The 26,305-nt window shown below is 45.7% G+C and overlaps 2 protein-coding genes across 2 annotated transcripts; both read right to left on the reverse strand.

Moving 5' to 3' along the window:
- Positions 1-34: 34 nt before the first annotated feature.
- Positions 35-24,168, reverse strand: LOC126516699 (ubiquitin-conjugating enzyme E2 G1). Its single transcript, XM_050166800.3, has 6 exons — positions 24,044-24,168; positions 22,686-22,788; positions 21,147-21,244; positions 15,150-15,328; positions 3,920-4,025; positions 35-2,467 (listed from the first exon to the last, which is right to left on the reverse strand). The coding sequence occupies exons 1-5, from the start codon at positions 24,087-24,089 to the stop codon at positions 3,942-3,944; spliced, it is 510 nt and encodes a 169-aa protein (XP_050022757.1). The 5' UTR covers positions 24,090-24,168; the 3' UTR covers positions 35-2,467; positions 3,920-3,941.
- A 516-nt stretch (positions 24,169-24,684) lies between these two features.
- On the reverse strand, positions 24,685-26,291 carry LOC126516689 (macrophage migration inhibitory factor homolog). The gene is made up of 3 exons (XM_050166788.3): positions 26,096-26,291; positions 25,299-25,471; positions 24,685-24,824 (listed from the first exon to the last, which is right to left on the reverse strand). The coding sequence occupies exons 1-3, from the start codon at positions 26,201-26,203 to the stop codon at positions 24,755-24,757; spliced, it is 351 nt and encodes a 116-aa protein (XP_050022745.1). The 5' UTR covers positions 26,204-26,291; the 3' UTR covers positions 24,685-24,754.
- Between the last annotated feature and the right edge of the window lie 14 nt (positions 26,292-26,305).

A 26,305-nucleotide genomic window follows, 5' to 3' on the forward strand; every position in this document is an offset into this window, starting at 1 on the left:
TCAACTATGATTACCAAAAAAACAACGCAACAGCTAAAGAGATGAAAATATATTTAGTCAACTGTACAAAGCTGAGAAAAATTCACAGGGTGTCTAATAACTGCAGTCGCATCTTCAAACAAGAAAATAATAAAAAAAGAAGACTGGGGATAATAATGGCAGTTGCACAAATTCTCACAGGGCTGTAAACATAAGGCAACAAATACATCCCAAAGACCTCGGAGTATCGAAACGGCTCACTCGTACACAATCAAAACGAACATGGGAGAAGGCAACAAGAACAGAAGCAAAGGTTCATTGATTACACTTTTCAAATACAGCTCCAATATTATCCAGTTACACTCTGGCAATTTTAGCAACACAGTGCAGGCAGCAAAGGTGTAGTTGCCAAACATACTTGTGTGACAAGGCAGATTGGCAGGCAACGACTGCATTCACCGGACTATCAAACTGCTGATGGCTCTTTCAACTGCACTCAAACATGCTGCAACTCGTTAATATACTCCACCGAACAGCTGGGGAGAGGGCACTGAACTTCGTTAATGCCCCTTGCCAATTACCATGAAGTGGTGTTGCTTGAGAAATGCCCTTCCATTTCAGTACTTTCCAGTGCATGCTGAAAGTGCTTGATCACAATATTGTAGGTCAGGTATCGCAAAGAAGCAACACAAACACTGCAACAGGTTCAATCAACAAGTGCCACTGCCATCCACACGGTGGAGTCTCAGACGAGACTAGTCAAGGTTCATTCTTGAATTTAGGTGTTGCCTGTTTCTTCAATAGCACACAAGAGAAGTACCCAATGCCAATATGCACACAGAAGTAAATTAAAAGGAAAGTGTTTAACAGCAACTGATTTGATAGCCATAAGCCTTGCTTGTAGCCCTCTAAATCAATCAGACTAAAATTTGAACGAAAACCACAAGAAGCTTACATTTTATCAGAAACATACAAATGTAGACTTGACACTTTCCAATGCTTCTGGCTGAGGTGTCACTGTAAAGAAGGTTCCACTCATTTGTTCAGTGACACGCTGGCCTCCACATGTGCTATGCCAGGCTGATTCAGCTTAAGGATGAAAAAGCACTGCATTGATTATTATCAGCCCCTTTCCATCGTGATTGGGCCAGATCTGAATAAAAATTCTCGACCACAATTAGCTTCCTTCCGCAGATTGAGCAAACTTATAAAAAAACAAAGAAAGTCAGCAGGAAGAGGCACAGCAGTAGGGCTTGCAGATGACAACTGCACGTTACAATTGTGTACGCACAGTAGGCACCAGTATGAAAGGGAACACCAGATTGAAACAGTGAAAAGAAAAGTACTACAACACATTTTTTTTTTTAAAGACAAAGACTACGTAATGTGCGTCAGCGAGTGGTATTCTAACTCGCGCTTCTGCATTACTCTTTGTTTAAATATCAATTAGGTGCTCTCTTTTGTAATGGTGCCTGAAGTGCAGCAAGCAGTTTGCCAATGCCAACACTCACTAACAAGTGTCTCACACATGGTCTGCAGAATATTTAAGCATACTGTACATAAGTGAAAACTTCATAGCCCTGAACAAAACTGCACAAAGCTCTGACCTAGCACCAATGACACTGCAAAGAATATCGGACATTCCCAGAGCTAGGACAGCGTTTCAATGAATCAATTTTCTTTTTTACACTACACTGAAGCACAAAATATAGCATCACCTCTTGACAATTTCCACATTTTTAACATTCCAACCATTACCCAAAGGCCGAAAGTTTTCTTTTTTCATACCATTTCAAAGCACACAACAGGGAAAGAAAACTGCGGCACAGAAAAAAAAATGCATGCCGTAAAAACTGAACATTCAACGCACTCACACTTTATGGGCATTCCATTCTACAAAAAAAAAAAAAAAATCCGGATGACATTTTAAAAAACGGAGGGAAGAGGTCATGCATAAGAAGTATCAAGCGAGTGTCAGTCAGTTTCTCTTTTTTTATCACTCATTTTCAAATAGAGGGAGGGGCAGCAGGAAAGGGAAATGACGGCGGCAGGTCCACCCACTTCCGTCAGGCGAACGACAGCGCAGTACAAAAAGAATTTTGTCGACGGCGTAGTTTCATCTTTCAGTGCAGAGGAGCAGCCACTGGAGTTGCCGGAGCAGTCAAAGTTGCGCCTCGAGGACACCAGAGGGAACGCCTCGTCCGCCATTTCCCAAACTACCACCCAATTTCTTTCTTCCTTTTTTTTTGTTGCTTTTCGTGGGTACACCATAGGCCCACCTACAACGTCAACAGTGTTCCAACAGTGTCCCTCTCTTTAAAAAAAAAAACTGTCCTGCACACATTTCACTGTCCCGAAGCGGCTTCAGGGGTGCAGTTATTTTTTCTTTTTTTCTTTTTTGCTCTTTCTCTTTTCCAACCCTTTCTTATTCTTTGCAGCAGATACTTGTTGAAAAACGGGATGTGCGGACAAGCAAATCTCCCTGTACCTAGAAAGAAAAAAACGTTGAACAGTACTGAGTCTGCTGATAAAAGGAACAAAAGAAAGTAGTACTGAACCATTACAAAATACAGCTGCAGCCATATTTTGCGATGATTCTTTTTCCATTCTATTTGCTCTTCATTGGCTAGCATGATGCCACACTTGCTATTGATTTGATCAGCCGCTCACCACAACAGGTGATAAATTAATAGAGTTCAACAAGAAGAATCCTTGGCCATGAACTGACACGCTCGATTATTCAGACGGCTTTGCAGCGCCATCACCAGTCCCACAGAGTTAATGTACGAGGAGAACTGAAATTTCTAACAGATTACAGCAAGCCATTGGGTAATTCAAACTCCACCTCTACGACCATGTGCAAATTTGACCACCCAGTCGGGCAGAAATGGCGACATTTTGGCTTCGGTATGTCACTGGCATGGTCGCTGGCCATGTTGCCAGCACCTCCTCGAAGCCAAAACTAGCAAAGCCTAATAACTCCAATAGTCAGTGGCCATGCTCATAGGGTGGAGCAAGCCAAAACAAGCCACTATGTCCCAAAGGCTGCATTTGCAGCTTGTCGTGTAAGCTCCTTGCATTCAGCATGATTATTTGAATAACGACACGGTGCTGGGCGACTTCACTAACTGCTATTATGAAATTTTGTCAATATCATCAAACAGCTTCAAGTGGCTCGATGTTTGCACCGGCTAAGTGAGGGAAGCAATAACTGTTGTGAAGAAGCCCACCGGTCATTTGTCGCAGCACAGTCGCCTCCTGTTATGTACCAGCAGACAAAGATTCGGTGCATGCGCTGACCGTACTTTCGCCTACCTGTAGTGACAATATGACAGTCGTCGACCGAACTGACATGATCGCAGGCAAGTGTGTGTGTGCACACAGCAATGCGCCGACAAGCTTTTTTTGGCCACTTGTGAAAACTTATTTTCAGGTAAATCTGATATTTCAGACTCCCAATTATTCAGAATTTTCAGCAGTCAATTCTGTGTTATTGGCCAGCAGCTGTACATGGTCCCAGGTTTCATCAAGCACTAAGGTCAACACACAATATGGGTTTGCCAGACGCGACTCCTGCAGAAATGGCAGAACAGCACTATGTGGACGTGCCGGCACGGTCAGAAAATAGCGGTAACGACCGTTTCCCACAACTTATTGATGGCAATGTCATAGAATCCTCAACTCAACCGTACAAACACTACTGCTCCTCTTGAAAGACGTAAAGTGCACGCCCCCTACATACCCAAGCATATTTATTTTGTTCATACACTTCCGAGAGCTTCAGGCTGTTGAACAGTGCAGATGGCACGGAAATTCTACCCACATAAGGGATATTACCCCTTATGCAAGAACGAAAACATTTACATTTCAAGCTTAAAGATGGCAGCACATTGGTGCTATAGTTACAACTGTTAAAAAATAAGCAAGAGGGAGATCTTACCGGAAGTTAAACTAATGAAAATTTAATCTTGGGCAGGTTCTTGACTTTTCCTAACACATTGCGCCACTCTTCGCTTGAAGTCAGCATAGTTTTCCCTCCACTGTTTCTGGAAAAGAAAAAGAAAATCAAAATGTCAGATTATCTGAAGGCAATCATACTGACATAAACCAAATATTGTAAACACTGAAGTTCACAGGTTAGCTCATACAAAGTTGCGACACACATGGGGGTATGGTTAAAACTACAGATGCTTACAATCTAAATTTATTTCCAGCATTCAATTACTCAAAACTGCAATACGGAACTCAGCTTTAAATGGGCTGTAGCCTAAAAAGTGTGCCTGTGAGCAAATCACACTACCATAAATACATTAAACCTCATTAATTGAAGTTTCATGGGACTGAAAAGAAATTTTTGAATTAACTGGACATCAAAGTATCAAATGTACCCATACTTCCACAATTCTAAGCACTCCCCGTTATTTTTGCAGGGAAATTTGGAAAAAAGGTGTCACACAATAGTAAGCACCCCTTTTTTTTTTTTTCGCTAAAAAGCACGTAGCCAAGGCTGCCAAGTGCTCTTGCTCAATCTGTCAGCGAGCCAAAGTCATCGGAGTCCCAAGGTGGCATGGTGTCAGTGGCCCAATCCCCCACTTCTTGCGCACAGCTGCCTGGATCGTCACGCACGGCGGGGTTTCGCCGCCGCCGTGCACCAATCCAGGTGGCCGCACAGAATGCCAAAAACAAAGCCCCTCCTCCCCGTATGGCGGCGCTCTGCAAGTTTCACGGGAATCGCGGGTGCGCGTTGCTTAGTGAACCCACAAAACCGGTGGGTTCGCTGTCTGCACCCAGGCATCTTTCTTTTGAATGTTTGCCAAATTAAATGTCATTCCTCACACCTGTTTCATCGAGATATAGCCACAATAAAAGGGGGAGAGTCGCTTTAGATTTTTCAAATCTAAGCACCCCCACTCACTTTGGGTATCGCAATCGGAAAAAAAGAAGAGGGTGCTTAGAATCGAGTAAATACGTTGTCAAGAAAACAGTAATGAAATGCTTGCTATATCAACATACCAACGTGTCTTTGCTTAACTGCTGAAATTCAGAAATTAGAACTCTCGTCTGTACTTTGCCCTGAAGTCAGCACGGAAGCTGCAACTCTTGTCATCCCGTGACCGAAAAGCGCTCGCAGCTGTGAGGGCCTTACAACTCGCTACACAGTGCCGAGAATGGCGCGAGACATGTTTGTTCATCTGAGCAGACATGCTTTTCACCCCTGCGCATGCAGCCCGGTTATTTTGTCACCAGTGAGTTAGTTGATTCACAACTAATTGTCCATTGCGATGTAGCTGGCAAGTTCAACACGAGTACGCAGGCCGTAGTAGAATCTCTTATCACCAATTTTTGCCATGTTTGCGACCCCACACACACATTGCACTGAATCAAAACGAAACCACTGCTTGCCACAACTGCTGCAGGTGAACAACATGCCTTTGCTCAAGTGCTGAAATTCAGAAATTAGAACCCCCGCTTATATTTTGCCCAGAAGTCACCCTATGCAAGGCTGCCATCAATGATCACCCTATTTGGGTGATCATTGGTGGCAACCTTGAAGTTATAAAAGATATGCAGCCAACACAGTGTCTTGCGCAATGGTAAATGCAAGATGACGACGTGAAGCATTTTCATGTTCCTGTACAATTCCTGCCATTATTATGCTGATGTGAGCTGTCACTGCTTTTCGTAAAGCCCCAAATTAAAGAAAAGCTGAAAGCTTTTCCAGAAAAAATGAGTGAAGAGCAGTACAACGTGCTTTTCAACCCTCTGAATTCGAATATCGCATCGAAATTGAGCGAAAGAAAGCGCAAACATATTTTATTTCGACGAAAAGTGCAGCAGCAGAAACGCCCAGCTCGCGCGCCTCGTTTCCGTCTGTGATTGGTCGGGCGCCTCGTGACGTCAACAATGGTGTTCGTCCGAACCGACTACTGCCGCTACACACGAAGCACGGTGCAAGGTAGTTTGGTGCTGTTTTGCCGAGACGGTCATGAAAAATTTCGAGAGCTTGCGTTTCTCTGAGGAGTTCGGCGTTAAGTCCAAACTCCACGAGAGCGATTTTGCGCGCGACAGCTTCGAGCCACAAAACTGGCCGTCGCTTGAACAGATCGCTCGGTGTTGTCGCTCGATCGCTCGTTTCTAGAAATCTAGAACTCGTCGCTCATCGCCCGGAAATGCTATGAGCGACTAGCCAATAGTGCGAAGCCGAAACTGGATGTACATAACTCAAATACTACTGTTTGTCGCACAGAACGAGCAAACTATTGAATTTTACACGTGCAAGAGTAAGAACCTAGTGCAAGACCTTCAGAAATATTTTATGCTCCTTCTTCAGTAAAATACATCAATTTAAATTGATAAAGCATGCGTCACGATAGTTTCGGCGCGTATTTTGCGGCCCTCATACCGGGAAGTCGTCGTTCAAAGCCGTCGCTCACGTGGAGTTCGGCTTGCAGGCGACGAGTGAACGCGACAGCCATCGCCTCGCTTGTCGCGTGCAAGATCACTTGTAAGGGGTTTAGACTTTACTCCCTACATGTACGAGCCAATTGCGGAGAGCCGGCCTCTCGAAGAAGCAAAAAATGCTGGTGCAAGCACTGCTTTCCACGCGAACGAAGGCGAAGTGTTAGCATCTCCTTGTGTTGGAAAGGTTCTTTGGCGAGTATGTTTTTCGCTAAGCTGCATTCAGCGTTCCAGTGAGTACGTTTCCGGGCAAACAACTGCAGTGTTATGTTCCTGCATGCCTCCTCGTAGAACGTAAGCGGTGATGCGATCTTCGGCATTTGTGCGCTGCCCCAAAGCTGTCGGCAATCTACACAGACGGTTTAAACGCGGGAAAAGTTTACCGGCTGTTGTAGCACGTGTAGTACAGAACCTTCATCAGCGCGCCATCTGCACGCTACTCGTAACTGGCGAATTTCATCGGCTATGTGAGATGGTCGGTTTCTCTATGTGTGCGAGAGAAGGGGGAGTGCAGTGTCCTGGCGTGAGCAGGCGTTCCAACACATGTAAACTTTACGCTTGTACTGCATTATGGTAGCTGCATGCAGGCTGTTTCACAACACACGTGCGAATAGAAAATTTGCGGCACTTGGCAATGAAACCTGCGTCAAGGGTGGGAGATAAACATGCACCTTCCGTTCAGCGTGCTAATTATTTTTTTGTTTTTACGAGAACCCAAAGCACGCATTATTAATAAACTCCGGTAGTAATCGTCACGGAAGCGGTTAGAGCACAACACTGTTCTTGTGCGCTTGAAGTTCTTTCGCTTAACAGCAGCCTCCCACTTAGCTGAAAGCTTCTTGTCTTGCAGGAACTAATGGAACATCGGAACATTGTCGCGGCCGCTGGTGTTCGTGCAAGCGTAGGCTGCACAGAACGCCAGCATGATCAGCCTACAAGTTCAATTGATGCTGCGCACATCAACTACCACTCCTATATACACACAAACAAAGGAATGTAGAGTCGAGCGAAGCAGATTAGGATGGCACACATGCAGAAATAAGCCCAGTCAGGCACGGTCGCGGAGACTGCGGAGCGGAACACCAGTGCTGACATCATTACGCCGCGGTTTCCGGTCTCCGCTCGCATCGTCAGCGTCAGCAGCAGCACACTTAATTTTAACCATCTAAATTTTAACGCAATTTTAACCGACGATTGCGTTGCTTCTAAGTGAAATATCCTCCCAAAATTTTACCTCCATGGTTTATAAGGTTCCCACATCCATATATGAGCGTCTTATTAAATTCGACAGACCCTTCAGCTTCCCTTTAACGTACCTGGCAGAAGATGTCAAGGAGGGACATTAGTGAAAATTAACCAGTGCATGGCAAAATACATACAAATTCACAAGTATTTGATGCCACTGGATAATGCATATGCTTGCCAGGACCATAGCGCAAGTCCAAATTATCTCATTTTCATAATTAGCAACAGTCAGTTTAAAGAGACTTTTTTGCATTGCAAAGTGTGTAATGGAAAATGCACTCTACCACATTAGCACTTCATAATACAGTCAGATCTCGATATAACAAATCATGCGGCCCTGCCAAAAATTGTTCGTTATTCTGAGAGGTCATTATAGTGACATTCACTATTCTGCCCATCCACTCATCAGTTCATAAGTTGTCACCGTTCCAGCTATCGACGAAAACGTTGTCGTTGGCTCTCGGCCCACGCTGTTGCTATTTTTCATAGATTCCATCGCCACACACCACTGAAACACCGTATAGCAAGAGTGACGCGTGCAAAGCAGACGCTGACACTAAGAAAACTACTGACACAAAAGAAGCATCCATGCCACTACCAAAGCAGAATGTTTCTTCCTTGTTTTACACATTCCTTGCCGTAGACACCGCACCAGCTTACTCGAGGCGAACTATTCCAAAGCGCAAGCGCCAACGTCCGGAAAGTGCACAGTGCAACCATGTGGCATCTCTGCAAGTATGGAGGTTACGTAGCTAGTACAGCCGCAGAAAGATGGCAAAAGAAAGAAGAGATGTGCCTCCATTGCCAGGTGACATTTGCCTGGGCGGAGCATCTGCTCGCACAACCCGATGCATTGTCACCCCAGGAATAGATATATTTTTTTTAAATCAGCTTTTTTTTTTTTTTTTTTATCGGTGTTGTCTCCGTCATTTTCAAGCAGGAGCAACTGCTTCAACATCCTGTCTGCAAGGCACCGTCTCGGGTTTTCCGAACCCATGTGCTGCGGTGTCCACTTTCTGCGCCTTGTCTGCAAGGCTGCTGTTGCGGCTGCCGTGAAAGATACACGAAAACCGAAGAATCCCCAGATCTCTGAATATTAGTTTGTAGTACTCAGGCATTGTTAATGTGATACAGAAACTGAATAAGGATCGTTATTCTGAAGCTTGTAGTACTGAAATGTTTTTACAATGAAACCGTAAGAAGTCGGCTGGATATTTCTGAAAAGTTCATCAATCTAAGAAGTTCGTTAATGTTATTCGTATTCACTGTAGTACTGACCTACGCCTGTACTACAGTCGAACCCACTTATAACAATACCGGTTTTAACAATATATCGGTTATAACAATGAGAAGCTGCTGCACCATCCATTTTTTAATGTTTCCCATGGTTAAATAACCTGCTTACTACAATGCCCAGATGCCGCATTATCGGTTGCAACGATGAAGTCTGGCTGCTGAGTGTTCTAGCTGAAAGGTTTTGAAATGAGAAATCCTTGAAAAAGACAAAAAACAAGAAATTCAAGCCCCTGCACGATGAGCTGCTGCTCTAACAGCAGCCGCGCACTCATTTTCCAGCCATCTCCGCGCGGCTCTCTCCCCGTCTCCCTTTCACCCCTCCGAACACGAATGGGCTGCGCCCATAGCTCTACACCGCGCCACCCTCCAAAACACGAATGGACTGCTATTAAGAATGGCGAGCTGCAAGGAAAAATTGCCACCCAATTACGACTGGGGGACAAGGCGCGCATCCCCCACTCTCAGTCGCTACAGCTAGGCTGCGTTCGAAGAAGCGGGCTTTGTGCTGAAAACCGCCTCCATCCACCAGCCCCATCGCCGTTGTGACGAAACGGGTTCGACGGACGAACTATTGTGCCCGAGGCCCCCAGCGCCGACCTGATTTGCTACGCGTGAGCAAGCCGCAGCGGGACAACGAGCTACCCAGAATGTCTCCGAGGTACCCGGAACGACTCCCCTCCGACGACCTTGTATCGCCGGAGGACCAAATGTTTAAAAACGGCTGTTGGGCGGAGGCTCGACACACTTCTCTCGTGCAGTCAGGTTGGACTGTCACACTTTCTCTTGAGCAGTCATGTTAGACTGATTTAAATTCTGTAAATAAACCCACTTTCCTCGTTCTCGATGAGAAGCAGTTCTTCCCTTCATCAACGTCCTCAGCGTGTTTAAGTTGGACGACGGCATGGGCCAGCTACCTTCGAATTCATGCCGGACTCCAATCTTGGCAACGGATCTCGAGCGATGGGATTGAGCCCCCAATCCTGACACTGCGCCAACTGCTCCGCAAGCAGAATGCTCATGTTGCTTGCTGGATCCTCATTCAGCGCAGTTCTGCAAACAGATTAATCGCTCACATTCGTCTTTGTCGATTGCGCCGAAGTCATTCCTGGCCACCCTCACTTGACTCGCCGCTGAAACGGAAGATGGCTGATCTGCCCACTGATAATTGGCAATGCTTGATGTTGCCGGTGAAAAGAAAGCGCACAGCCATAGATTTGGAAACTAAGTGCTTCTAACCGACGAGACGATCGCCACAAACATGCTTGCATTAAATAGCGACAGCGACAACGGCAGCAATGACACAGCAGGGCAGGCTGCCTCAACAATGTCCTTACAGGAGGTCCAGCAGATGACAGTCACTCAGGGGCTTCATTTTCACGAGGTACCTTCCGCTGCACTACGTGGAGCACTTGGATGCCTTGGAGAAGGATGTCGGCAAGCATGCAAGGCTGACGGACATAAGCTTTTCTCGTGCAAGCCAGTGACAAATACATGGAGAGATGCTTGTGGCGATCTCTCCTCAGCGTTTCTTCTGGATTTCTCAAGCTGACAGGCTGCTGCAGCAGCCTTCTTGCAATTTTTACAAGGCCCTTTTTGGGGCCACCAAAGCGATGCCTCGGCAGTACTCGCACATCGCTTGCCACCCGTGAACACTGTTTGCAGTTAAAGCAGTGCCATTCTTTAACGCCGACAGCCGCGGCTTGCTACACGCGATTGGAGCACCCAGGAAGCAGGGAAACAAGTGAACACAATCAGCAGCCGGCTGGAGGAAGATACTGGGGAGAGGCACTGGCCTCCCTGACATTACTGTTTTCTCACATCAGCTCTGCCATCCCCCATTTTCATTTTTTCATGCAACTCGGTTATAACAATGGAATTTTCGTGGCATTTGAATATGTTACAAGTGGGTTCAACAGTACAGGCATAGCATAGTCGCTCATCAGCTCATACTGGCTCAAAACCAACTTCCCAAGCGTAAGGTAGATTTAGTGAACGGCGAAAGCTGTATGTGGATGGGAACATGAACGGAAGTAAGTGCCGGTAAGCGAATGCATGTGTTTAAACAGGTGCAAGCACCAGTTAATGTGAACACGAATGTTAGTGACAGTGATTTTTCAGTTACATGAATATTAATGTGAACAACGGTCAGCGAGTGCACATCAACGGTGGGTGGTGGGCAAAATGCTGCCCACGGCTCTAGTTTACCACCCACCCCTTTGAAGGGGGACTTGGTAATGATAATGGTCAATTCATTCAAAGTATTTGATGCTTCGTTTTTTGTCTTTTTCAAGGTTCCCAATTTCTTTATTAATGGGGTAAATATTTGACAGAAATCTCAAGTACGAGTTCAGAAAATCGCACTTCTCTAGTGCGTAGTGACGAAAGACGGGCATCAAGACGTGCCATCGCACCGCGGATCATGTAGCATTCTGTTGATACAATGCCGCCCATCTTGGTATCCTCGTAAAGAGGTGAGATCCGAGCTTCAGATAGCTGCAGTGCTGTATTTCGCCGTGCAAGCTTAAAGCAAAAGAAGCAACAAAAGAAGGAAAAAATAAACTGTTACTGCTGCCATATGTGCACAGAAAGTGCTCCTATTGACTGATGCAGATCTGAATCGACAGTGCTCGAGTTGCATGCATTTTCACAGCACCGATTTGTGCAAATTTTTTTATCCTAGCAATTTATCAAGATTGCAGTAGGCTGCATTGCTGGCTCACAGTATTTTAGCTCATGTTTAAAAAGCAATATTTCAGAATGGACCATTAAATGGAACGGTATTGCAAAAACAAAAGGATAGAAAAAAATCCTATTTACATGTGTTCCCTCCAAAAGTCCCTCCATCCTTGTACCACCATCACTTTTACTAAGTAGCACCAACTTTTGATGTGGGCCACTTGCCCCGATTCATCGTTCACATTAGTTCCGCTTCCGTGGTTTGTTTTCAATAGTTCCACATCTCGGCTTCTCGGTTCAAAAATTTTCAATTGTTGAAAGCTCACACCTCTACGCAGCAGTAGCAGACAGCAGTGACATGGCTTCCACTCAGAACCGCAAGTGGGGCTCCGCTTGAACTCCTGAAGCCAAGGGGATGAGCAAGGGAGGAGCGCAGAGGAGGGCAGGCTCGAAGTACCTGAACCTTTCAGGTGCAAATTACCTCTTTTGATCGAAAAATTACTTGAACCGCATTTCTTCATCTTCGGAATCATAAGAAGCATACATTTGTAAAATACATTAAGGGAAGACACTCCTTGAAACAAGTTTTCTTTTATTACTTGTACTAAAGACATGGAAATTCATCCACTTAACGAGTTTTTCATGTAGATTTCAAGTACGCAATTAGTTTGAGTAGCTGCTATAGTTCCAAAGTTATATTACAGGCTCCATACAGCCAAGCTTGCGGCCACTCTGGCACCATCTGCTTCAGCAACGCAACAGTATTGCGAACGTGGCTCTGCAGCGCGGTACGCTTGACGCTTATTCCTTCACGCACACTGCACTTCGTGTCGGCTGCTATTGGGGGCCGTTTTGCACTGTTCATTAGCACTGCCTTTTTTTCGGATATGTCTTGCGACAGTGCAATGTCACTGTTGGAGGAGGTGCGAAAAGGAACAAGTGGAACAGGCGATATTGATGCCTAAGAGACTCACAGACATGAAGGCCAGTGCAAGACAAGTTTGTACAGGTTTCCTGGCAGGTGTTACGAACTAGAATGGTGAAAGAAATGGATCACAGCTGTGAGCAGAGAAAAGTCAGCTTATCTCATCATATTTGTTGTAGAAAGGTTTGTTTTGTAAATCATGCTACACGTGAGTGTTTCGCAGCTTGTACAACACCAGCAGTCATGGCCAGGTCAGCTGCTCAACATTTAAAAAACATTTGTCACGACTGCGCTGATTTGACGACTGCTTAGTGTAGCCTCAGCATTTGGTATGATCAGGATTACAATGGAGTGTGGGATGAGCAATATTTTATGGCGAGGAAGCTTATCTTATGCTGGCGAGCGCTAATTCATAGATGATACTCGTTTCGGCCGCTGGCATCAGAGGCGCAGTTTCACATGGCGCAATTTTTCTTGCGAATTTACATTTGCGAAATCACACTGCAAGCGCAAAGCGCATGTACAAGCAAAGGAATTCTCAAGCGAAATCAGACCCTGTGAAAAGGGCATAATGAACCTCATTCCTTGTACAGTCAACGACTGAATTTTCGGACGCCCAAATTTTCGGACATGCCTGATATTTCGGACGTCTTCGCGGCACCGCCACGAGCCCCATAGAATCAATGTATAAGGACATCTGAAGTTTCGGACGCTCGAACCCCCAGCCGTCCAATTTTCCGGACTTTTTGGCTCCTCGCACAGCGCCCTTGCGAAGGAAATCGACTTGCAGCCCAAGCATATCACCGCTTTGAACCACAACAAGCTGAATCTAGACGTCACACACCTATTTGGTCTGGCCACGCTGGCTATGTTCATCGCCGCAAATGGCCGCACTTCCGCCTCCGGCGGAGTTTCCGGAGCGGCGCTATATAGGTGTTCTGTGGTGCTATTTCGTTTGTTTGCGCAGGCCACGTTTTGGCTAGCGTGGTGTGTGGTTGTGCTGTTGTGTCAAGTGTGCTCTGCGACGCTAGGCCTAGGTGCTTCGACGCTCGTCAGCGAACTCCACTGTTCGCAACTTGAGGATTTCGCTTGGCTTCGATGGCCCCCACTTCGTCTTCGTCGTCCTCGCCGATGGCATTGAAGCGCGGAAAGCAGTACCGTACCCACGAAAATAACTTTTGAACAGTTTGTTGACGCTGACAACGAGCTCGACTTCTGCGCAGAACTGACTGACGAGGGAATAGTCCGTCAGGTTGTGGGGGATTGATTCAGTAGACTCCGATGTTGAAAATGAGGAGCCAATGCCTGCGCCGCCTACAAGCGCCGAGTTGACGCGAGCACTGTTGACTCTCATCGGTGTACAGTGCTGACATGACCCTTGCTCAGATCGAGGTGAATATGATCGCATGCAACCGGAACGCCGTCCAAACAATCAACAAGTTCTTCAAGCCACTGCAGCAATAACACTGGCTGCCCGACGATGGACATGTACATAATAAACCGGCAGTCGGCTGCATACAGAGTTTTTGAACGCCTCTTTTTATAGCACGTTCATTGATGCTTTGGCAGGGTTTCGGAAGCGTGGTACTTCGCCCTTTACCTCTAGATCCGAGAAAAAAAGAAAAGAGGTGCGTTTTTTTGCATGCATTCATTTTTTCTGACTGCCTGAATTTTCGGACGTTTTTACGTTCCCTAGAGGGTCCGAAAAATCGGTCGTTTACTGTACATGATGAAAAACTAACGTTGGTGTCATAAATTCAGGTTGCGCGGTTAATGAATCTAGTTTTTCCAGCTGCAGATCGCTCCGAATGGGTCCCGAACGAATCATTTCATCAATGGAGAAAAAAGCACAATTGAAAGTCATCCCGACAACAACCCGACGCTTTTTACAGATGTTTACAAAGTGCGACAAACTGATGAGAATAATTTGAGAAATAAAAAGACCTTATAAATAAAGGCTTGTTTGTTTCACTAGCCGCGATGTGACTCATAGTGGCGCCGATTACGTTGGCAAGTAGGTCCCGTTTCTGTGTTCGGCAATAAGCCATGACATGGCGCTTACAACTGCTTCAAAACCGCAAGATTTTGCTTCGTGCCGTGCCAGACAATGAAGCACATACAACATTAGACCACCATGGTGTCCCACATTCACTTTCAGTCAAGGTCACGCCCAACCGGATCAAATATTTCAATTTCAATCAAGCACAGTCACTGCTACAGGGACCAACAATTCCAATAGTTTCCGCCAACCAGGTTAACCTGGTCGGCGGAAACATGTACGAAGCGGCTTTGTTCCCCCGCACCCCACCCCTCTTCGCTGCAGAATGTCCACCCTTAAAATTTCTGGGGAGACCCCTGCACGAGTATGTATGCAAGTGAGCGCTGGTGAGTGGGAGAGGACAAGAGTGTGAGCATGAGTGGGAGCCAGTAAGCGTGAACAGAAGCAACTGTGCAAGCGAGCGAGTGCCGACGAGTGTGTGTTGCGAGTACATAGCCTGCCAAAATATGGGTGACTGAGTGAGGAGCGGCTTATTCTGCCAACCTATAAACTGCACAGGTGAACACTCACCGCTGCATCTACGTTCGCAGGGGACTCATCGTTGGGGTCGGCCAGCATGGAGATGACAGAGATGAGGATGGTTTCCACTGTGTGCACAGGAAGCCAACGTTCGCTTGCCTTCTCATAGCCATATTTGTCATCCCCCGGCTCATGCAGGATTGAGATGCAAACATCGCCGTTCTTCTCAACTGCAAAAGATGAGGCAGCGACATTAGACGTCAGAAGTGACAAAGTTCATAGGTTCATTCGTACTATCCTTACTTTCCCATGAAGACACTGCCCTAACATAAGAGGCAAAACTCAAAAGTGAAGGCTTTCTTCGGCTAGTACGACAGGTGCTCATGGTTGGCAAATGCATACCTGCCAACTTGTGAACCTTAAAATTCTGCAAACACACACAAAGGCAAAATGTGGGGAAGGGGAAATAGCATGCATTTCTTTTAGTACTTCCATGGCCCAAATGTTTGGGCACTTTTAACAATGATTTACCTTTAGATGCAGTGCATGAGTAGTAGCAAACTTGGAACGTCACACACTGACAAGCTACGCATTGTTTTTAGATTTGAATGACTTTTCAGCAACTTCGTGTTTGCTAAGTCGGCCTGCTTCAGGAACTTGGCTTAACTTGCTCAACCCAAGTAGACTACCCCACTGGCAAATGACTGCTAACACTGTCACAAGCTACAGCAAGGCAACGCGGGTAATATACCACTTCTTTTTTGCATGTATATTTTGCAATTACCGTAAAAACCGGACTATAGGTCGGACCGGAATATAGGTCGATCCCCCAACTAACGAATCCTCAAAATGAAAAAAAAAAAATATCCTTTTCAATGGCAAAAGTACCGAAAGACATGACACCCTTACCTTGAAACAAATGCGGACTCGGGGGGTTGCACAATGGTGACAGTATTTATTTAAATGCTGCTCGCATGTGCACCCGGCCAAGTTTTTAGCGGTTTCGCGCGATCATCGACACGCGTGCTTGTCAACACCTTATTAATGGCGCTGAGCAGCGAAACAAACGAGATACGCGCATGTGTACACATGCCCTTACTTTCGCTATTTCGCCGCTCCGTGCCGTGATGATAAGGTGCTGACAAACACGCGGGTCGATGGTCGCGCGATACTGTTAAAAGTTCGTCGGGTGTACAGTACACAGAAGGGCACGAAGTGCGCAAGCGCTACTCCGAATCAGAGCAACGCCTTTGATCAGAGTCGGATGACGAGTGCTTCTCGCTGCCCAGTCCATAGGCGCGTGCGATCTCTACCGCTTTCAAACGGATGCATTCGGCAGTCACAGGCAGCGATCTTACACGCAGCTCGCGGACGGACTCCGCAACCTTGCCTTCCAGTTCTGCAGTCCACTGCGATCCGGCACGAAATGACGTTTTCTTTTGGTTGCTGCAAGTTGTAATACGTTGCTTTTGCCTCCGCCACTACCGAATGCTCTTTTCGGATACTTCAAGTTCGCGCTGTGCCGCCAGGTTGCCGTGGGCTTCCGCGTACTCAATCGCCTTTTTCTTGAAGGCGACGGTGAATTGACGTCGGCTTCCGCTCCCGCTCATTTTGAAACAAAATGAAAGTGCAGCCTTTAATTAATATAACTTTGCGACAATGGAAACGCAAAATGCCGGTGTGCCACAGCGTCGCCACGCCGCCATGCTGCTGATGGCGATGGCGAAGGCGGCTGTTTACTTTATCCGCCCATTGTTGCAAGACTTCCGTAGTTTTTCCGCCAATGTCCGGTATATAAGTCGAGGGTCGACTTTTCGCGATGGGTTTTTGAAAAAAAGTTCGACCTATATTCCGGTTTTTACGGTATGCCCCACCCCTACCCTTCAACATATTAAAAGACATTTTCTATATAAAATCAACTTTTTGAAGAACAACATAACTTGAATATCACAGAACGAGCGCAAATTCGTAATTTTATGAAGGATTTGTCACAGTTGGCAGGAATAATTGGCGCCATCCATCAGGAGGGCGGGAAAGCAACTCCGCTTCCCTTGCACGGCCTCCTAGATCCAGGAGGCCTTTCTCTCCCCTCTTGCCCTCCCTTGCAACTCCCTCACTTGCACCTGCGGCCACACACGTGCGCCGGCCCGGCGCCAGCTTAGCCTGCTGCATGAAGTTTCATGTTTCGTTATCTGCTGTTATCAGGAAGCATGTGCTGCTGTGCGTTGACCGGAACGGGCAGTTTCGTCAGTTTCATGGTCCTTGATAGCTGTGTGCTTGTGCTTCGCGATGCTTCACCTGTTTCACGACTCGCACCACTCGTGCATCGTGCAGTGGTGTACGAATACCTCAAAGACAAGCCGTGCAAGGTTATTCCGAGTGCCTAAGGACAACAAGTGGGCGCGCAGACCCAAGGACATAAGAAGACAAGTACATGAACACGGCCCTATGTAAGTGTGTTCCATGAGTCTACAGACGTCGTTGCACCTCGATTGTGCTACACTTCTCTCTTACCGGCAGAGAAACCTGACCAATATATGTTCCTCCTCATTGTTTCCTTGTCTAGGACTTGCGTTTTTCTGTGCCAAATCTCATTCTGGACCTTCAGTAACTCACCCAGCTTTCCATCCCGCCCTCAGTGCTTTTTCTGTGCGTCACGGTTCTACAAATGTACTAAGAGCTGAAAAACTACTGTTCCGTGTTTATGTATTATCTCAGTAATTGCTGATGGGAAAACCGGGCAAACAATCTTTATGTGTAGGCATGATGTGCTTTCTTTTTTTTTTTCTGGAAAGCATGAGCACTGCAGGTATCCTCTGTGCAGATTGTTGCAGTTCCGTGTTTATTACACAAAGGAGTGCCTGGTAGGTATGAATCAGTGCCTTAAGTGACGTAATTTTACTGCTAAGCATTGCATTCACGATGAAAGAAAAGTCGTGTTGGCTTATTTCACCTGGTCTTTGATTGAAGAAAAGGCCTTTCTGCAATTTTTTTCCATGTGCTGCTCCAAAGCAGACTACCTCCTGCTTCCCCTTGCCACCATTACTGAAGTTATGTCGAAGTGCAAGAGAATGTGATAATGTGTATTTACATTTTTAGTGCAATCGTATTTTTGATCTCCAATGTCTTTTTCATTTTTTTAGTATTAATGAACATGTTACTCATTTCATAAGCTTTTGTGCAGGTTTATAAGTTCTTGTTTGTTTTTTTGTTGGTATGGCTATCAATAAATCAATCTTAGCATTTTATTCTATTTTATAGGTATTTTGCATGTCATTGTTTTTTGCCATTACCAGTTAATTTTCCCTTTCTTTAGTTGTCATGACCGTCATATAAGTAATCCAGTTTTGTGCATTACCCTAGTGAGTATATCAGAACTCTCAGTGTGCATATCAGAAGCTCTTCTACACTTTGGTCTTTAGGGCATCATATAAAAATATTTTACACGTGTGTACATGAAACGGCCTTCACGTTTTCTTGAGTTTTTTTTTTTTTTTTGTTATTTCACTGTCTGTGAACTTATGTGTCGTTTAGTAGTCATGTACATGTCATGCATTTCTCTTTTGTTCATTTGCTGAGCACGCATCATACCAAGTTAAGCGAAAGTATTTGTTTTTAGAAATGGAAGTCAGTAAAACGAGGCCAAAGATCTGTTGTGTTGCAAGTGGAATTTACATACGTTCTGGCACATGCTGGCAGACTCAAAGTATTGACAATACTGCATGCGTGCTAACGCATATAGAACCCACGGTGCACCATACGCCAGTTCACACACAATGCCTGGGGTAGCGTGCGCGAGCGCAATAAAAATGCGCCGCAACAGGCAAAAAGAAAGCAAAAGTGAAGGTGCGCAGCGTGGGGAAGGGTCGAGAGGGAGCGGATCGTCATTCAAAAAAAAAAAAAAATACGAAAAAAAGACGGAGCGCTAGGGTGAGGAGGCGCCGCACGGCTGCAATTTCTGTTGCCATGACAACGTAAAGAATAGTGCGCGTCGCCATTTTGCCACAGTATCGCCCTCCTGCTAAGGCCGTAACTGAAGGGGGCCTTGGCGCTAGTGTCGAAAGAGCGTCTGCTTAAAAACAGCCAATGGCAGCCATGCGGAGATTCATCCCTGGGGCTATACCACATGGTAGAGGGTAACAAGGAGCCAGGATAGAAGAGGGAAGCACAGGAGTAGAGGAGGAAGACAAAGGGAAGTGTGCAATTGGTTGGCATAGGCGATGTCACGTACACAGGAGCAAGATAAGTGAGTAGAGTGAGCACTATTGCCGCATTCTTTCTACCCGAGAAACGCAGCAGAATAAAGCTAAAATAGATTAGTGTTAAAAGCATGGTGCTGCTCTTCAAGTGCCCAAGCGTCTCCAGCTTTCTAGCACTAAAATGGTTCTGACTTATAGTTAAGGCTCTGAATTGAAAAATGCTGCAACATATTGCAAACGAAACTTATTTGCTTGCTTTTCTTGCATTTATTTATGTACAGCATTACGTAACTAGTGCAACAGTGGAAATTTGCACTGTGTGTATATGGGGGGGAAAATAACCAAAACTGAGGGCCATGCGACATGCATGACAGTATTTGGTAACTAACGCTTTAAAGCAGCATCAGGGCCACGTAACAGCCTTCAAACAAGTTAACAAGCCAAAAACTTGGAGTTACAGAATTACAAGCCCTAAACCCCAAGATCATGTACCATACAAAACAAGGCCAAGAAAAGGACATGCCTGAAATGCTCTGAAGGGCACATTTGTCATGATTGCTCAACTTTACTACGCATTACCCCCCCCCCCCCCCCAAAAGAAAACGTGTCAGAAAATTGGCTGCACATCAATATCAGATATCAAACAAACACATTCACGCCATCGCCAACAGCCCACCTATTAACACTGCCATCCCAATACGACAACATGGTTCCGTTTTAAAGTGGCAATGCTGCAGTGCCACTCATTACAAAAAGTTGCCTGTGGTTTAGTTAACCCTAGATGGATTGCGAAAGCAAGAGCTGCATGGCTGTGCTTGTGGTTAAGCGTTTGGTTTAGCTCTATTGTATAGACAGGACAAGACGCACTGTTCGGGTGACTAGGCTTTCACAACATTTCTCGAGTCGTGCGGCACTTTCTTCTGGCGTCTCTTGACCGTGTTGTCTCTTCCTCACTTCGTTTTGTCGTTGTTGCATCTCTTTCGCACTTTCCATAACGACTAAATACACTGAGGCGAAGCGCATCTATATATACTGCCCGCGAGGCGATGCCTCCTCTCCCTCTGCCCCAGCGGAGCACATCTGGCGGAGCGCGCGGCGACGGCAGCGCTATCTGTTGGAGTACGGCTGCGGCGTTGCTAGGCAACGGCGGCTCAAGGTCGTTCGTCCGCCCCGGCATACGGCGCGATGAGTCGAAATGGCTCGCTGGCTGGCGTAGTAAAGCTTTCGCTTTAAAACTTGTGCACAAGAAGAGTTATTTTACATTCTTAAAGACAGTGGCAAAAGAGCCATGCCCCACGTTTATCCCATTCCAGAAACAATCACATATTGCTTGTTTCTGGACGAACACAGGTGGCTGGTCGGGACATAAGCCACCGCCTTATTTGCAATTGTTGCAAAGTTATTCAAGAAATGCGATGGGGAATACACAATGACACATGATCCTCTGACAGTGACAAAGAGCTACCTGACAAAGAACACGCAAACATTTAAGTTTGGGGCACGCACCACAGGCACATGCCCCACACCATTGACGATGACAGTGCATCCCCCCCCCATAGTCAACAAATTTTCATTACGCAAATGTAAATGCTGAAAGTTACATTACTTTATGCTCATAAAGATCAAGAGCATGCTACTTTATCACAAAGAGCAGCTGCTTGTAAGATTCAGGCACAGATTACTTTCTTACACTGAATCAATGAAAAATGAGCGCATTATATTTTGGATTTATCAGAACTGGGCAAACTAAAAAATTGCAACAGTATGCCTGTTACCAGTTTCTGAGAAATCAGATTACCACAGCTCCTACAGTGTGTGCGAAGGTTAAATTTGTAATGCCCATACTTACTGTTTGGGTGCCATATTTCCGTAATGAATTTCATCTTCGGAGGACGTAGCGGATACTCCTTCGGGAAGTACAGGTGTGCCTTGAAGAACCCGCCCTCACTACAAAAAAAAACATGATAATGGCGAAGTGGATCAGAGTGTTTACATGTCACAATAAAAGCTGCAACAATGAAAGTGGCTTAGTGAGAACTGACAGTCAAAGAAGTCCAGGATGATATGATTGAATCAGATTTCTCATGGTGCCAGCACTTTAATGAATAACTGCACAATTCTCTCACTTAGCAACTTGCATTAGGACTTTCTCCACAACAAACATACATGCAATTCATAAACCTTAATCATCTAGGCAAGACTTGACTCTGACCACAATCGAACATGTTATCAATTACTGACCAGACAAGATTGTGTCATACCATTGGCTACAGACACTGACACTTCCATGTTTTACAAATGTGCACAGAGGCTTTGGTGAAGCACAGGTTAAACCTGACAATAGGGCTAGACTAAAAATTAAAATCTGAGGTTTTGTGTGCAAAAACCACAATATGATTATGAGGCACACTGTAGTGGGCATCCCGACCAGAAATCTCCAGCACCGTCAGCAATGTAAGCAAAAAGGCATTGTGGCATGTTCATATTTAGTACAATGCATCAATAGTCTAACCCATACTTAGTCCGGGGAACTTTTGCAAGAGGTACAGCAGACCTTAAAAACAGTCGCATTAAGTCTATCCACCAATTACAAGCTTATTACTTCTTTGCTTACGTAACTTCACACCAAACACATACCACTCTGCTCGAAAGTTGAAACATGGAAGTAAAATTACCATCTTTGTCACACCAAGACTGCCAATTAGCTATTAAGTGGCCCAGTAAGAGAATACACAAAACCATATAGCTAAATAGAACATGCACAACCAACAATGGAATAGAGATACGACAAGACAGTGCATGCTGTGCGTGGAGATCTCTGAACAGAGTTTAATGCAACAGGTGATTGTACCGCGAAGCACAGATATGACATCTCTTATACACAAAAGGAATGGGAATGTCAAGTCAAAGCGAAGCTGGGGTATGCTGCAAGTCACCGAATTGTTCAAACCTAAATAGAAGACGCCATCATGAGCGTGTGACATAACTTAAGACATAACTTCTACTTGCTTATAGAGTTCAATATAATAAACCTGCAAAATACAAACTCTGCAGTCCCAGAACTGAAACTGTTAAGTCACTGAGACATTTGACCATATTCTGCACTGAAGTTTGAACAGCCTAAAGCAGCATTTCCAAGACAAGTACCACACTTCTGCATAAATATGTATTCAGATGCCCAGTTTGGTCACTACATGTTTAACAGTAATGCCTAAACATGGAAGATTAAAAAAGATAATGTGCTATTTAGTGACACTTCATCCTTGCATTATGAACCACACATCAAGGCTTGTCAGCTTCCCTCCCGATAAGGAAATCTGCACCCACAGCTACACCAGACATAAGAGAACAAATTGACATGGGCGTAAAAAAATTTACATGCACTTACTACAATGTGTCAGGTGGGCCAATAATGAGCACCTCCCACTTGTAGATGTCATTGTCGTCTATTAGCCCGGCAGAGAAGCCTTCCACGGGATTTTTCTTCAGCTCTGCAAACAGAAATAGCATGTTCTGAAAAAGCTACAATCTTTGGCGTTAAGAGAGTACCGCATATGAAACACGTAACTCGAGTTTCAAGACGCAAGTGGGGCTTTTGTCGCCTGCGACACGTCCCGAGCGAGACACTCCATAGGATGTCCCGCTAATGACAAGCCGAATGTGTCGCTAAAAATGGAGTTCTTAAGAGCGCACCAACGCATAAACGATATACTCAAATAGCATCAACGCTTTATTTTTCAACAAGAAATCCGCGGCAGTGGATGAGAAGGAGCAAGCGCTGCTGCAAAGGAGTGCCATTTCATGGCGTCAGTGCGACCAACAACACGGCCCTTACCGCGCGTTGAAAGCATTTCATTCGACGCTTCCGAAAGATAAAACGACGGAGAGAGCAAGCAATAGACGCACCACCTAGTTATGCGCATTGTGTGACCTGCGCAGCGGGCATTCACAGCTTTCGTCATAAGGGAGATCAGTCACACCGGGTAGATGCGTCATAAGCGAACGCTAGCAGAAATGAAAATGCATTTACTAATTTAAGGCCCCTACGAAGCGAGTTTACAGCGCGAGGAGGTTATACTGCAGCGGATACAGACGATGAAAAAAGAAAGCAGCAGGGTCAATACAGTGTAAACGTCATTGCTCCAGGAAGGAAGACCATTAGAGGCGCGCGAGTGAGCTCGCGATTTCAAAAGCATTTCTCACTTCGCAGCAGCGGTCGTTATTGCGCAATCAAGAAAGCGTGCTGCCACTGACATTCAACAGATTGATAGGTGCGCAGCTATCTACGCGCCATTTGAAGTAAGGGACCACGGGCAGCACTGCCGAAACAAAAGGAGAAAAAAAAATTTTTCATCGAGTGCGCCGGTACCAAAGCTACGGTTGGCCCGCGGCGAAAAAGTAATGAACAAAAGCGGAGAGGGAAAACGTCGACTTGCGGGAGGAAGGGGGGTAATTTTTTTTTTTTCTTCTCTTCTAAAAGAACTGATGCGGCGGAAACGAGCTAAACGCAAAATGTCGAGCTGTTTGACGGCCCTAAAAACGCGTGGTAAAGGGGCAAGCGACGGGAAGACGCACGCTACGCAAGGCGAATCCTGCGGACGCAGCACATAGCCTTGGGAAGCGAGGACAAAAGAAAGCAGTTAAAACCGAGGCGGCACACTGCTGACCGGAACGGGCCGGGCGGAAAGTAAGCACTGCACCCCGGCTTGCGACACATGAAAGGATTGCAGAAGTTATGAACGTTACCGTTTAGCTGTTTTCGTAGCAACAGGGCCGACTGCTGATCTGCCATTCAGACGATATCAATCGTTCCTCTTCACGCGAACAATAACTGACGGCAACTATGGCTGTCCTCGCACTAACTGAGCATGCGCTCAAACCATATGGTCCTCGATTTCCGGTTCCGTCGCGCTGATGTTTACTGTGCTCGAGCTTACCCATAGAAATATGGTAGCTATCGTGAAACTGATAAACAGGGCTTTCAGCGATTGTGAGGCGTACACGCGCTTAGTTACTGGCTTGATCAGTAAAGTTCATCAGAACACGTAGTTTGCAAATATTTTTAAAGTGTTAGCAGCGCTATATGTCATAGCCATATAGGTGTTCTGCGTCAGCCGGTCAGCCACGGTCAGCCGGTCAGCAACCGCGGCAGGTGTACAAGGACTCTTCTTGTCCGACGCTGTTGTGCTCTTATTTATTGTCCCTGCCACAGAGCGGTCGATTCCGATAACAAGAAGCATAGCCCTGCTAGCGTGCACCTATTGTTGCACGGCGCAGAATTTTCCCCATATATTCCTTTACCAATGCCAAATGAGATCATTCCTCGTTGCATAGCTTAACTGATGTCATGCATGTGAGTCGTGCTTCAAAGATGGAAACTCTACTCGTAACAGAACGTGAATCTTTATTCAAATTCGAGATGCGCAGACTTCTCTCCATTTTGCCACAACAGGAGCTTCATCCAGCAAAAGTTTTGCCACTGTAGCCCACATCTGTTGCTGGCAGGTCAATGAAGTTGATGTACATTCTGAAATGAAATTGCAGGTTGTTCCGATGCACTCACAGGTCTTATATGAGTACAGGTAGCACTGACAGTTATACGAGAACCGGTCTTTTCAATAACAACAAAAAATGGACATAAACCAAGTAGGCTTTCATGGGGTCTAGAACTGATCTATATAGTAATCTGAAGATTTTAAAAATAGCTCCAAAATTCAGCATTCGGTAGAACTGACAAAGGTCGTCAAGCTTACATTGCTGACGCCACCTACAATTTTAGGGACAGTATCGTGTGGTAACTGTGCCTTGTGTTAAATATCTGCTGCTGTCAAACTGAAACTTTGCATTGGTTGCTTCCCTGCACAAAAAAGGTGGGCACCCGTCATTTGAATTTGTTGCATTCGATGTTTTGCAGAGGATATTTATATTGTAAAAACTTTGAGCAATGTACGTGTCAGTAGGAACAAGGGGAAAATTAATATTTATTGTATGTAGTGCATACCTGTTCCCTTTGATGCCCAATACCTTCTCAATGTGCTCAAAAAGAGCAGCTGAATGCTTCTTATTCTCCTTTGGAGAGAGGCAGCCAATGCTGTACAGGTTTGCAATGGCACATGGCTCGTCAGTGGCTCCAAATGACATCAATTGGCCAGGACTGATGTGCACCACAACATACTGAAACAAAAGAAAACACATCCAAACAGACATGTGAAGGCATGCAATGGGGAGGTTATAGGTTTTATCGCTCCGCGATACACAGCTGCGACTCCTAGACTGCGCAACGCTTGCAGCCATTTACTGCTGTCTGCCGCAATCTTGTGACTACATTGCGCGAGTGAGCCTTTTCACCACACAGAATTAAGAAAAGAAGAACGACTTCCCAGTAATCTCAAGCGCCTAGCAACGCACGACAGCAATCGCGATAACAGGTGTAGTCGTTTACATTTACACAGGTTATTCTGTTATATAAGCATAAGTATCATGCTTTAGTTACGAGTTCGGTTCTCGATTACCTATTGTGCAAACCAAGTGGATGTTACTGACCCAAAAGTAGATAATTTTTAGACCCCGCTCAGTGATTAACTGAAGGCATTGCCTGAACCCGACCGCCGCCCTAATCGAATGGTTTCAGAAGTGAAAAACAACGCAGCGCTGAACTTTCATAAGTTGGCGTAGTGCTGATTGCATACACTACGTGTATAAATATTAGAATAAAAAGGGAAAAAGGAAGGCTCGTTAAAAGCAGGTTGGAAAAAAGTGGTTAAAACGCGCAACCGGCATTCGGCGCCGTTATCATACCGAGAGCGGTTTTCCCAAAGAGGCCGCCACAACGTTCGCCGTAGTCTTCAGAAAGTCGTTCGGAATGCTGCTTGCGGGGAGATTTGTGTTGATCGTAAGAGTTGGCATTTTGGGCTTTGAGTCGTCAAAGAGTACTCGCAACAGAGGCACACACTACACGTCTTCCCAAGTCGTGCTAAGTGGCTAACAGCCACGGAGGAAGTGCTAACA

Source organism: Dermacentor andersoni, chromosome 3 (assembly GCF_023375885.2).
Source record: "Dermacentor andersoni chromosome 3, qqDerAnde1_hic_scaffold, whole genome shotgun sequence".
In the NCBI taxonomy this organism is placed as follows: Eukaryota; Metazoa; Arthropoda; class Arachnida; order Ixodida; family Ixodidae; genus Dermacentor; species Dermacentor andersoni.

What these genes read in the sequence shown, in the direction of transcription:
- LOC126516699 (XM_050166800.3), bottom strand. Translation starts at nt 24,089, where the DNA reads ATGGCAGATCAGCAGTCGGCCCTGTTGCTACGAAAACAGCTAAACG. An exon ending in GCTACGAAAACAGCTAAACG is followed by an intron (nt 22,789 to 24,043) that starts GTAACGTTCATA and finishes TTCTGTTTGCAG; the next exon opens with AGCTGAAGAAAAATCCCGTG. An exon ending in GGCCCACCTGACACATTGTA is followed by an intron (nt 21,245 to 22,685) that starts GTAAGTGCATGT and finishes TTTTTTTTGTAG; the next exon opens with TGAGGGCGGGTTCTTCAAGG.
- LOC126516689 (XM_050166788.3), bottom strand. Translation starts at nt 26,203, where the DNA reads ATGCCAACTCTTACGATCAACACAAATCTCCCCGCAAGCAGCATTCCG. An exon ending in CTTTGGGAAAACCGCTCTCG is followed by an intron (nt 25,472 to 26,095) that starts GTATGATAACGG and finishes CTTTTGTTTCAG; the next exon opens with TATGTTGTGGTGCACATCAG. An exon ending in TTGGGCATCAAAGGGAACAG is followed by an intron (nt 24,825 to 25,298) that starts GTATGCACTACA and finishes ATTTCATTTCAG; the next exon opens with AATGTACATCAACTTCATTG.